General features: G+C 38.2%; 1 protein-coding gene across 1 annotated transcript in view; it reads left to right on the top strand.

Moving 5' to 3' along the window:
• CFAP44 (cilia and flagella associated protein 44) overlaps positions 1-12,375 on the top strand; it is a 42,121-nt gene that overhangs the window by 22,325 nt on the left and 7,421 nt on the right. Inside the window, exons 19-29 of the mRNA XM_068696811.1 lie at positions 476-746; positions 2,590-2,645; positions 3,148-3,310; positions 3,639-3,769; positions 4,714-4,907; positions 5,307-5,469; positions 6,114-6,291; positions 8,494-8,997; positions 10,381-10,584; positions 11,029-11,221; positions 12,183-12,293. Of these exons, the coding sequence (XP_068552912.1) occupies positions 476-746; positions 2,590-2,645; positions 3,148-3,310; positions 3,639-3,769; positions 4,714-4,907; positions 5,307-5,469; positions 6,114-6,291; positions 8,494-8,997; positions 10,381-10,584; positions 11,029-11,221; positions 12,183-12,293 (2,168 nt within the window). The remainder of the gene's footprint in view (positions 1-475; positions 747-2,589; positions 2,646-3,147; positions 3,311-3,638; positions 3,770-4,713; positions 4,908-5,306; positions 5,470-6,113; positions 6,292-8,493; positions 8,998-10,380; positions 10,585-11,028; positions 11,222-12,182; positions 12,294-12,375) is intronic.

Raw genomic sequence — 12,375 nt, 5'->3', positions numbered from 1 at the left:
ACATTCTGTGAACTGCACAAATGAAACGAGTGAGCTATTTTCAGTCTCCCAGTGTTTCCTGTAAGACTAGGCACGAGCTGCTTCTAAGGAGGCAGGTTTAGTTCAGACTTCAATCCACAGCTGGCTGCATTCCAGTTGGCCACCATCCCTAGTAGATAAGGATTGGGGAGGGAAAACTTTTTTTTTTTTATCTCTAAACTTGGTGTCTTTTACACTGTCCAACTGAGGGCTGAGACCAGTTCTGCAATACCCAGTAGATGCTGGAACATTACTGAGCAAACAGCTGGGAAAAAGGCTGCAGTAGTCCCAAACATACTTTAAATGGTCCAAATACTTTGCACACACACAGCAAAAGTTGGAAAGTCTACATTTATTCAGCTAGATTAGCTCCTCTTTAGAAGCATCGTGTTTTGAATTGTGGCCTTACTTGTTGCAAGTAACCTTCTGTTATTGATTCTGGTTGCTTATTTGACAGTACCAGCAGACTATTGATGTTCTGTGGGATGAAGAATGGAGCACTGCGTGTTTATGCTCTTCAGGATAAAGACCTCTCAGCAAATACCCTGAAGGAATACTGGTCCTTCAATGTACATGACAATGATTATGGCCAGATCCGGGGGATCTGTTCTAGTTATGATGATAGGTTTCTGATTACCTGTGGTGAAGATGGAAACATTTTTACCTTCAACATCTTGTCTCCAGAGGATGTTCACAAAGAGCTAAAAGCCAAAATCCCCTCTCCTAGGGTAAGTCACTAAATGAAGATCTCCCAAACTCTTGTTTCTATCATATGAAGAATTATAGCTCTGATTATAGAACAACTCTGAATACATACATACTGTGCCACCTTCAAACAGAACTAGGTCTGTTTGCTATGAAACTACAGCATATGGCCAAAATCCAGTTCAATTAATTGCATCATAGATCTTTTATAGCAAAAGCTGAGGTTTCCCAAACGATTTGGGAGAAGAGTTACATTGCTTGTTTATTAAGGTATATTTTGCAATAACTGCATTGCTCCTTCTCAGTGTTTTGTGTTTTTCTCCAAATACACATAGTACGTGTGGTTCATGTATCATATTGTACTATCTTTTTCTCACTCAAAAGTGTAACCATAGGCATACCTAGGATGGAAATACCACAAGGATTTGGCAAAATTAATATCTGTCTTTGATTTTATTCCAGTAGAGTATGATTCTGCTTTCGATGGGGATTCTAGAAATAACATTGGAGAATGCCAAATGTATAGTTTCTCAATGCTTTTGGTACCATTTATTGTACAATTCATAAGTTGGATTTTTTTATATTCGGAAAATTGCGTAGCATGATGATGATACTGTTCCTCTTTCAGTGTTATACAATGAAACATATCTAACTTGAAAAAAGTAATGAGATCTGTTGAGTAAAGAAGTACTATCATGTGCAATGAAATTTGTATTTGTTATACATTTGGTACAGTTAAAATTTTAAAGTGTCAAGATAAAATAAATGCAACTTTTAAATATTTTTAATATCAGTCAGTAGCTAGTTTTTGAAAGATGCGTAGTGAGGGAGACAGAGGAAATTGGGATTTTAGTAATTTGGTTAAATTGTTCAAGGCTAGTTGCAATTCCAGTATCACAAGAATATATAACACTAGGAGTAGACTCCAAAGTATTTTTTTTAAACTAAGTGAATGATGGAAACCTGTGGTATTAGAGCCTTGCTAGCTCCTGTATTACAAGTAGTAATTAACATACAATTATAAAGCATACATACAGTTATATCATTTTGAATATGTAAGTAGCTCTATATAAAGATCTTTACAGTTAATTGCTATTGTGCAGGCTAGGAACGCTGCTTAATGACCACCCTAATAGAGTTTTTTCCTTATCAAAGTAAATCTTCATTAAGTATCTATTCTAGTTTTAAGTCATGTGGAAGATTTTAAAAATTCCATCATCATTAAACTTAATGAGATTCCTAGAGAATCAAATACAAGTCCTCTGAAACTAATTGAGTTAAATTACAGATCAATTTAGTACCACTGTATTCACTGTAGGGTGATAGACCCCCCTCGTCTTAGAGCATGATTTCCTAAGGAAATGAGGCTTGTATGACTGCACTGTCCATCCATCTGTCATTCCTCACAGCTAATAATTGTGAACCCATTACACAGTCAGCAGAAGCAAACCAGATGAATTACACGTGTAACTTGGAATTAGCCTGGGATACGATATCTCTTGTCAGCCTGGCAGTTAGAGGAGACAAGAGAATTGGGTCTGTGGGATGGAGAACCAAAGATGTTATGGGACAGAGTGAAGTTGGGACCAGCAGTGATTTAGGGGTTAATGTTGATGAGGAGGTTATAGAATTTTTGTTCTCTGTCCCCAAGAACTCAGCTTCGTTTGTTCTTTTCCATGTAAGCCAACTTAATTGTTTCTTGTTCTTGAAACATCAAAGCCTGGTATTTAAGACCAGTAGAGCAATATTGATCATGAAGGGTTCTTTTGTTTTTCTGAGAGGAAACTCTGTCTTAATGTTTGTAAAAGCTTTATTGTCTGTTGAAACTATTATTGCTTGTTTAAAGGCAGGACATTTTTATTCCAGAGTGGTCTTGAGATGGAGAAAGCTGCTGAAGACATTGAGGATCCCAATGCCTACAAGTAAGAGATGCTTGGGTAATGATGAAAGAGATGTCCAACTGTTGAAAGCTCTTTCTTCAGACCACATACCTCCTTTTTCTTTTTAAGAGAAGAGGTGATCACACTGAATTTGGATTATTTCCTCATTACACACAAAGTTTTGTCAGACTTCCTTTCCATTTCTTCTACTTTTCTGTGGAAGTAATTCAAATATGGTACTGTGAGACTTATTTAACTTGAGCCTACAGAGACAACACAAGGTGGAGGTCAAAGTCCCATTATGTTAGGGCTGTATAAATATACAGTAAGTGGCTTCTTCCTAAGTTACCTTCAGGGCCGCTGAGTTCACTGGAAGTTTAAGCCCATCAAGGAAATCTAGAAGGTTACATAAACTTTAATCTAAAACCTCATCTAAAGGAGGGGGAGTGAGAGAGCGGTTGTGGGGTTTAGCTGCCCAGTACGGTAAAACCACCACACTCTATTCCATTGGGATAATACTGTTTCCTCCTCCTTGCATTTTCAGCATTGAGGAAGTCAAGCAGAAAGAGGAGTATGAACGGATCATGAAGGAAGCTGAAGACAAAAAAAGCAAGAAAAGAGAGGAGTTAACTGCTCTGAGAGAAGAGTTTCTTTTTCTGCTTCAGAAGAATCAGGAGTTGCCAAAGCACATGCAGCTGCACAGAGACGTATGTTTGTTTTTCATAAATCATTTACCATAAGAGGTACCTTCTAAAATGTTGCTGTCCTATGTGTTGGGGCCAAAGATGTCTAGTGCTATGGGTTGATGCGCTTGACTGTGTAATTTTGCAAGATTTCTAAATCACAGCTGATGATTTGTGCCATTTAAGAAGCATATGGGGGAAAAAAAAAGTGATTATCTGTGGAGATCTGAATAGCTCCTGAAATAAATAATTATGCCAATGTGCATGAAATGCTGGCATCAGGTCCAAAATATTTCTTAGCAAAACTTAGCAGATAAGATAATGTGATGCTGGGTCTTCTGTGCTTCTGCAGCAGTACGAGATGGACCATAGGATCTTTGAGGATCTGAATAGGCAGACAGCACAGAAAATCCAGTTAGTGGAAAAGGAACTAGCTTGGGAGCATGAGAAAAACTTGATTGGACTGCAGAAACTACGAAATTGGTAAGTACCTCTTTTCTTCTACCTCTCCCACTGACCTTGCACGGGGCTTATTATTTACTGATTTCTACCTACCACAAGGAAAAATATATTTTTTTTTCCACTCATATAATAAACATTTATATTCTTCTCTTATGATTATGCCCTTATTTGATTTGAAACATACACAAGAGTATACATTGATTTTTTTAGGTGTGCTTCTTCTGAATCCTTGGTCAAAATTCAGATGTTCTTATCAAGGAAGTAGCTTAATTCTGATTTACTTCTTTAAGAAGAAAAGTGGTCTTTTTGTTTTGTTGGGAGGAGAATAAGTTTGCTTGCGTTTTGCCAGTAAATGTTAGTAAGAACCAGGAATTCTTACTGGAGCTTTGAAGTGCAACCTATGAAACAAATTCCAGGTTTTCAAGTATGCTGCGTGTCTGTCAAATACTTTTGTGTCATTGTTAACACAATATTCTCTATACAGTTTAAAGTTATGAAATTAACTTCCTTAAGAACGCAAGTTAAAGCACAAAGCAGTGCGTTTTTGGTTGCTCTTCTTATAGCAAAAGATGAATTCATAAAAATAAATGCACAATAGAAATAATACACAATAACAAAAACCATTTAGTCACAGAGAGTGTACCACTGGAAAGGAGAATTGAATGAACATATTTTTAAGCAGCCCTTCATGGAAAATGGAAGATACTCTCATGTAGAAAGAACCTGGTATGAGTTTTGATATTGGGAGCAGTGTTACTATATTTATTCTTGAGCATCTCTATTCCTACATCAGATAGAAGTCTATACATGGTGTCAGATGTCATCATGCTCTTATGTAGTTACTGTATTTGTATGTAATGATTGTGTATGTAATAAGTAAACTGCTTTACTTGGGTCCTTTTGAAGGAAAAATGGTAGCTTGCACCTACTGACACCAGACAGTTTTGTCTAATTTACCTCTTCAGGTTTCGGTCCTCACTGGAATTTGACACCCTTGTTGTTCATGCTATTCAAAGCAATCATCAGATTTCCACCTACAGACTTCTAGCACTCTCTGAAAAGTACCGCCAAGATAAGGAACATCCATCTTGGAGGAAGACAGTACTTAAGCGGGCATGGAAAAAGATGGAAAAAAAGGAGACCGTCAAAGAGGCAAAGCGTAAGCATAGGGCTAATGATGGCCTTTTACAGTTTCCCAGTAATATGCTTTTGTCTTTCATCTCAGTTTGTTTTCCTGAGTCCAGGCTAAAGAAATGATAATTCCTCCAGGTATGGGTAAAGAAATATAACTGTTGTTTTTTAGTACCTACATACATTGTAACATACATATGTTGTTTTCCACATTTAATGCAATGTCAGCAATCACCTGTCAACACTGCGGGTAGAACTCAACTAAGAGCTGATTCACAGAGCTTGAATATGTTCAGAACATCCACTACAGTGGAACTATCCTGGTGGACACCAATTTTACAAAAGTTGTCCCAGGTAGTTTCCAGTAGTTGAGATTGTACTGTGTTGCATGGTATTTACATTTTCACATGTTTATTTTTTTGTTCAGATGCTAGAGTTTTTGAGGAGGAGGCCGAAAAGGTGAAGTCAGAGGTCCAAAAGCCAACAGCACGTTTTATAGAAAACAAACGTAAGCAAATCAGAAGAATTGCTGAGAAATCCAACAAGGTGAAAGCTAAGATAATGAAGAGGAAAGCGGAGTGGGAAGAACTGTGAGTCTTAATTGGACTCTGTGCCCTTTTAGTTCTGCATCTTGTCTGAGGTCAAACGATACTATTTAGCTGTTATATGGCACTATCAAATCTCTGCCTAGTTTCTTATATTCCTAATGGGTGAAATTAAAATACATGAGGCTCTGTGTACCTCAGAGTCTCAAGAGACAATTGAAATCTTTTAATTTCCATGGTTCTTCTAAAACATTAAACAACTTGAATTCAGCTACATGGCTGCATCTTCATATAGGGATTAAGAGGGTATCTAAATCAATCATGATTTAGGGACACCTAGACCATCACAGTCAGCCTCTTCAGTTAACCCTACCAGCACCAGATATACCAGATGCTGCAAGAGCTGTGGGTTAAGTTAGTTACACAAGAAGGCCATTACCTACTAGTGCGTTGTTTTTTTTGGGGGGAGGAAGGAGGGAAATGTCTGAATTTTTCTTTCAAATGTGCAAAGATATCCTTTCCAAAGTAGTCACTGTTTTCTGAAAGAGGTATGTGATTCTTTCTTGATCCTCCCGAGCCTTTCTGCATGCATCAGAAGGTATGAAGTGACCCTGTTTTATACTGTATGCTTTCTGTCCCCATCTGAATGTTTTCTGTCTTAAAGTTCATCTTTGTTTTGTACCTACCAGATACAAGAGCAAGCCTAGTGATGACTATGAAAACCCCGAAGATGTTCAGGCCATTAAAGAAGCACGGGAAAATATGGGGTGTTATAAGCTGAAGACTGCCACCGATTACAGAGTCCCTCAGCACGAACAAATTAAAACTGAAAAGAAGGTGAAGCAGCTTGAATCCTTGGAAGTGTTGGTATGTAAACTGATTCACTGATGTGGATATTTCTGCCATTTTACGGGAGGGAGGATAGTTGATTAAATGCTGAATACGTTTTTTTGAAAGGAAATTGAAGTGGTTGTGGGAAGAGCCATTGAAGGACCAATTGTGTCAATTCAGATTTAGTTACAAATGAGCCTTTCTCTTGTGGACTGTTAGTGCTTCACCAAACTCAAAACTGAATCAATCCAGGATAACTCTCAGATGGCTCTTTTTATGCAAAAAAGCCACATTTTCCAGTATTTCAGCAGGAAGATGCTTTTTTTTTTTTTTTTTTTTCTTTTTTTTAAAGGATTAAAAGCCTTACCATCTAGTGACTGATGCTTTCCTTACAACACTGAGCTAATCCCTGCTATGAAATACCTTTACAAAAACGGGGGTATGAGCAAAGATAGGTCTTTTTAGCATAGCCTCTTCATATATGCGCTTCAGTAATCACTGCTTCTGGGTACTAAATATTGGAGCCTTCTGGGAAACTAGATGTTCTGGAACTGCCTTCCTGCAACAGAACTCCTACAGCTACTTCATGTCTTTTAACCAGAAAGACCCAACAAGCTCAAACGTTGTGCAGTAACTTTGCTGCTTTCCTTCTGACTTCTGCCAGCACCCTTTCTCACTCCCAGCTTCTATTTCTCATTTTATTTACCTGGAGTGTAAAAGAGGGATGATGAATTTCTTTAGAAAAAATGACAATGAAGAAATGTATCCATTTAACCTGGAACTGTCAAGTTACTTTTTGACATGGAGGCTTATTTCTTGGCTTTTCTACTGACAGAGGAGCCTCTTGCACTGCATGGTTCGTCATATTCTGTGGCCTTGAATCTTCCATAGTCTTATCCTCTCAAACACGTTGCCTAGTCTCAGGCTCCTTTTAGCCTGGGTTGCTTTGGCAGTGAGGTCTCAGCATTACAGAAGCAATGCCACAGTCTTAGGGAATTTGTTGGGTTGCTTTAATCTCATGCTTGGGCTCCAGGACTAGATAGTGGTGCTGATGTTACTAGATACCCAGTGGTTAACCTGGCTTGGTTGGACAAGCCAAAGCAAGCAAAAGGAATAGTTCTAGTTTTAAATCCCAGATTTATACAGACGAAGTATTCCAGTTACTTCAGATGCCTGATGTATAAGATTGTTTTATTTTATAAAGATTAGAGAGGATTCTGCCAAGGTCTTTTCTAACCTAAATGATTCTATGATTCTATTTTTACATCTGATTCAAGTGTCACTTCTTGGATTAGTAGATCTTCACCTCAAGTTGGGGAAAAATATTCACCTAATGCCAAAATTTTCTGAGTTGACTTTGGCACTCCAGATTGCTGGAAGGCCTGGAGAGGATTTGTTTTGGACATCTAGTGGCTTTTTATCAAATCCAAAAGCATTTGAAAGGATGTTACTTTCTTGCCTTTAATACTGCTATCAACTATACTTTGAAAATTCAGAACTTTGTTCCATTTCTAACTGTCTGCAGTGGTTGTGATTTCAGCTTCAATTTCACTTACTTTATTGACGAGAATCACATCTGCATTCCAGAACCTATGTTTGTGAAGGACTGCTTCAGTGTCTTTGGTGTTTATACGGGATAACTGCTTTGTTTCAAGGACTGTCCAAGAAGTCTAGATCTCTGTACAGCTGTGCATTTAGGAGTGCTAAAGGTCTTCTCAGGTGTAGTTCCTTTGCTCTTGGGTAGGAAAATTTGCTTTACAAAACAAAGAGATCTAATATTCTCTTTGTTGGTATATGAATTGTACAATATGTCTGAGAAGAGAGCTGTGTATCAAAGCTGAGATGCTCTCTGTATTTAATGAGAGACAGCCCAAATGACTAATCCTCTAAAACCCACAGCTAATTATCACAGTCCTTGTGAATTTCTTGACATGAGATGTTGAAGCAGTGCAGAAAACAGACAATCAAGTCAGGAGAGAGAGGGGAAGCCTCATTTCTACTCTTCTACTATTTTCTTTTAAAGAAGATTTAGAGAGGTGGTTCCACAGTTTTTAAAAACGGAGAGGGAAAGACAGCTGTTTAAAAACACGTGTGTGGAGGTGGTACAGAAAAGAAAGCTAGTATGGAAAGAAGGAAGGTCAGTATGACAAGCCTCTTCTCCATTACCTGTGTTGGGGAAGACTGCATATTATGTAAATATCACTGGGGAAATCCTACTAATTTTTTTTTTCTTTACAGATTCATAAGAAGAAAGTGAATATGAACAAACAGATCTTGTCCTTGCGGGATTTGAAGGTTTCTGTTATTGACGAAATCAAGCGTTTAGTGCAAGAATTGAAATCCATACAGGCAGCGTTGGATTTATCAGAACATCTCCCTCTTCCCCCGATCCCTCAGTTACACCCAGATGAGGTTCCAGAAAAAAAATTTGAGTATGACACTGACATCCTCCTTAAGTTCAAACAGGAGCAGGAGGCCAAGGCAAAGTTCCAGGAACCATTGGAAGGGTCTCCCTCATCTGGTGCACCTAGGCGTAGTTTTCTAAAGCCTTCTTCCCGTAAAGAGTCTGGCTCCGTGACACAGCCTGCAAGAGAACACCCAGTGAAAATAACGCCATCTGTGGTCGTAGAGCAGAAAAAGCTTCTTGAGATTGAGAAGGCAGAGCCAACTGAAATGGAACTGGAAATTTTAAAGAGGGAGAAGATAAAAAACCTATACTTGCAGGATTCCTTGATTAAAAAGGTAGGAAATCGGAAGTTTTTTTTTTTTTTCACATTGAACAATCTCGATCAGAAATGAACCCCTTTCCTTCTGTCTTAGGACTGCAGATACTCTTGCCTTTCAGAATTTCAAGAAAATGCTATCTAGTACTAATTTACAGGGTAAATCAGTATAAATCTGTAACAGTGACCTCTGTGCTAACGATGATAAATTGAAAATCAGATTTCTGATTTGTTATTGATATGTGAAACTATGAGCTCAGTGGCCAAAAAAAAAAAAAAAAGGCAAATAGCATGTTAGATTTTTTCTTCATCACTTTTTGAGTCCAGGCAATAGATCTGATTCTTATTTTTTGTTATGATTCATGAAGTTCTCAGCTTTTAAGTAACATGACTAGTCCTGACACTGTAGTCTTAAAAATAATTTTAAATGTGCCAGGCTTAAGGTCATGAAAAAGCTTCTTTAAAAGGAATATCTACATGTATAAGGCATCCTTGGTCTGGAAAAAGGACTACTGAAAGGAATGTACCAGAGGTGACAAAATTATGAATAGCATAAGAAAAGGAGAGTGGCAATCAGCTCTTAAAAGAAGGAGAGAGACCAAATGAAATGGTGGGGTGGAAAGCTTGTTGTTCCTATGCAACCAATAACTAAACTTTGGATGTGGGGGTAGCTACAGTTTGATAAACTCTGGAAGAAAAAAATCCGTTCAAGATGTTAAATGCAAACATAGTACTGCAAGCTCCAGATGTCCGTAAATCAGAGTTTAGGAGGGTAGAGTGAGGAGCTTGTGAGAGGTGTATCACCATTCACTTGTTGGCTCTGTTTCATACCTTCTTTTCTCTAATATCTGTTGTTGGTCATTGACTCTTCGGTTTAATCTGACACAGATACCCTTATGTTCATGTGTATGGAGGTTTTGAGAGAATATCCAAATGCTGCTATGACCATCACATATGGATATGGCCACGATGGCAGCTGCTAGTACTGATTTAACTGTAAATGTCTAAGGGAAGAGCTGTCAGGTATTCTGCCTTGGCACACTTCTCTCAGAAGACAGCAATTATTGCTATGTCTGGGTTGTTACATGGACGCCTTAAATGTACTACAGATTACTGTTAAAACATTCTCTGAAGAGTAAAATACTTCTTGGGTGGAGTGGGATGCAGTGAAACATCCCTGTGAAGCCCTGGTGATTTTTGTGTTATTATACCGAGAGTATAGAAATAATTGGAATTAACTTTGTCTTTTTAAGTGCTTCAGTAATCATTAGTGGATAGCATGAACAAGTTGTTGACTTGACAGAAAGAATTTTTCCCTTCTGCTCCTTTCTCTTGCTTTACATGTTTAACTCTACTCCGAATACTCTCCTTGTTCCTCATTTGCAGTTCTCTTTTACTCCAGATCAATGCACTGGTGATAAACTTTGATGCTGAACTCCGTGTCCTGCGGCACAAGAAACTGCAGCTGGATGTGCAGTTGAAGCATGCTGACCTGCGCTACATCACGTGGTATGAAGAGCTGCTTATCCTGAATGATGTTGAGAAAACTGAGAATGATCTCCAGGGGCGTGTTACCACCCTCCGCAGTGAGCAGGAGGCCATGCAGGTATGTAGGCCATGTGTGCCTGGACTTAAAAATACTGCTGATGAGTGGTCTGAAAAGAAAGTAAGGCATCAGATAAATGGTGGCTTCTCTTTGCTTCCTTTGAGCACTGATCTAATATCTAGTGCTAAATTCTAAATTTAGAAAAGCAAGAAACTCTTGGTGATCAGCCTAGGATGGTTGCTTTTAACTTCCAATAGTTAATCTTTTCACAGTCTAAGTAGTCGTATTTTTATAGTTTCTTCATGACGTGGAGTCAATGACAAATCATATACTTTATTTAAGAACATACTTCTGGGTTTTGCTTGATCGGAGCAGGAATTCAAAGAGAGAAAGTCAAGTTTTGCATTTCCAGATCTTCACTGATACGTCTTACCTACATAAAAGTTCAAAGGTTGTGTGCCTGTTGACTAAAGAAGGTTTTTTTTTGTTTTGTTTTGTTTTTAGTCAAAAGTGAACAGCTACCTTGCACTGATGGAGCATACAAATTCTGAGATGGTAAAGCTTCGGGAACGTAAGAAAGCTCTTTATGCCAGCTTCCGAGCATCCCTTGGAGAAAACAACAAGTTCGCCCGTTTTCTGACCAAGGTTCTGAAGAAGAAAATCAAGTGCACGGAAAAAAAAGTAAAAAGAGAAGCAGGTTGGAGATGCTGTTCTAATTGTTTGGATTTGTTGCGTATACTTCTGTGCAGTAAAGTAAATGTGCCTCAGTCTAGCTGGATCCCCAGATACATCCAATGCTGAACTCGGTTCAAAAAAACAAATAGAACAAAAAAAACAAAACCCACCTACCTGGGTTTTGTTTCTGTACCACCCCATGTTCTATGGAAGCCAACCTGAATGATGATAACGGTGTAATTCAGCCTCTAACATGATTATATTTGGTCTGATCGCAGCTCCTACAACCTACTTCCTGTATGTCAATATTGAGGATTGATAATTGGTATGAAGAAGAGGCAAAGCTTTAAATAGCTGCTTCCTGTGCTGTGCCAATGGGAGCTATGGATAAGTGATTAGTCTGCCATATTCGTGACATTCTCCTTTAATCTGTCCATTGACTAATGAGAGATCACAGACCTAATCTGCTATCATCTATTAGTCACACGACTAAACATATTATGAAAGGATTTCATTTATTTTAGTGACTGGGTTTTAATTGTTAAGGCCAGGCAGTCTTACTGGGCTAAAACACTTGCACCTTCTCTTTGACTTGGCTTTTGATTTCCACTGGGACATGATTAGCAAAAAGTGCAATCAACAATGATGCTTTTGTGACAGTTTTGTGCTTCTGTGCATTTTTCTTGGTTGTTTAATCTCTGTAGAAGAATGGTAAACCTACAAGGTTTAAATTCCAAATTCTTAACACACATAAAGAGAGGAAAAATTGAAGAACGTCTCAAAAGACTTGCCTGTGTTTGTGCGTTTGGCACTACTAGGTGATTTCTCTCTCCCACATTTTTTTTTCTTTCTGTTAAATTATCAAATGAATGCAAAATGGTTGCTTTTTTGTTGATTGTTGGGAATGTGTTCATTCACATAATGCACAGCTAGTGAGTTTGAGGGGTGTTCTGCAAATCAGCAGTACTCTCCTTTTCTTCCAGATGAGAAATATGAGAGTGAATGGGAGACTGATGAAGAGTCCACCTTGGGGAGTGATGAAGAAGATTCTAGATCTGAAGATGAAGTCTTTGATGTCTCCGTTTGTCCAAAGAGTACTAAGATATCATTTTGTTGGGTTGAGTACTTGTTGAGCTTTCGGGACAATATTGTGTTTTTAAAAGGAATTTTTCATTA

Source organism: Anas acuta, chromosome 1, assembly GCF_963932015.1.
Source record: "Anas acuta chromosome 1, bAnaAcu1.1, whole genome shotgun sequence".
Lineage (NCBI taxonomy): Eukaryota > Metazoa > Chordata > Aves > Anseriformes > Anatidae > Anas > Anas acuta.
The sequence above is the reverse complement of the archived record's forward strand: the minus strand, read 5'-3'. Positions and strand labels throughout refer to the sequence as shown.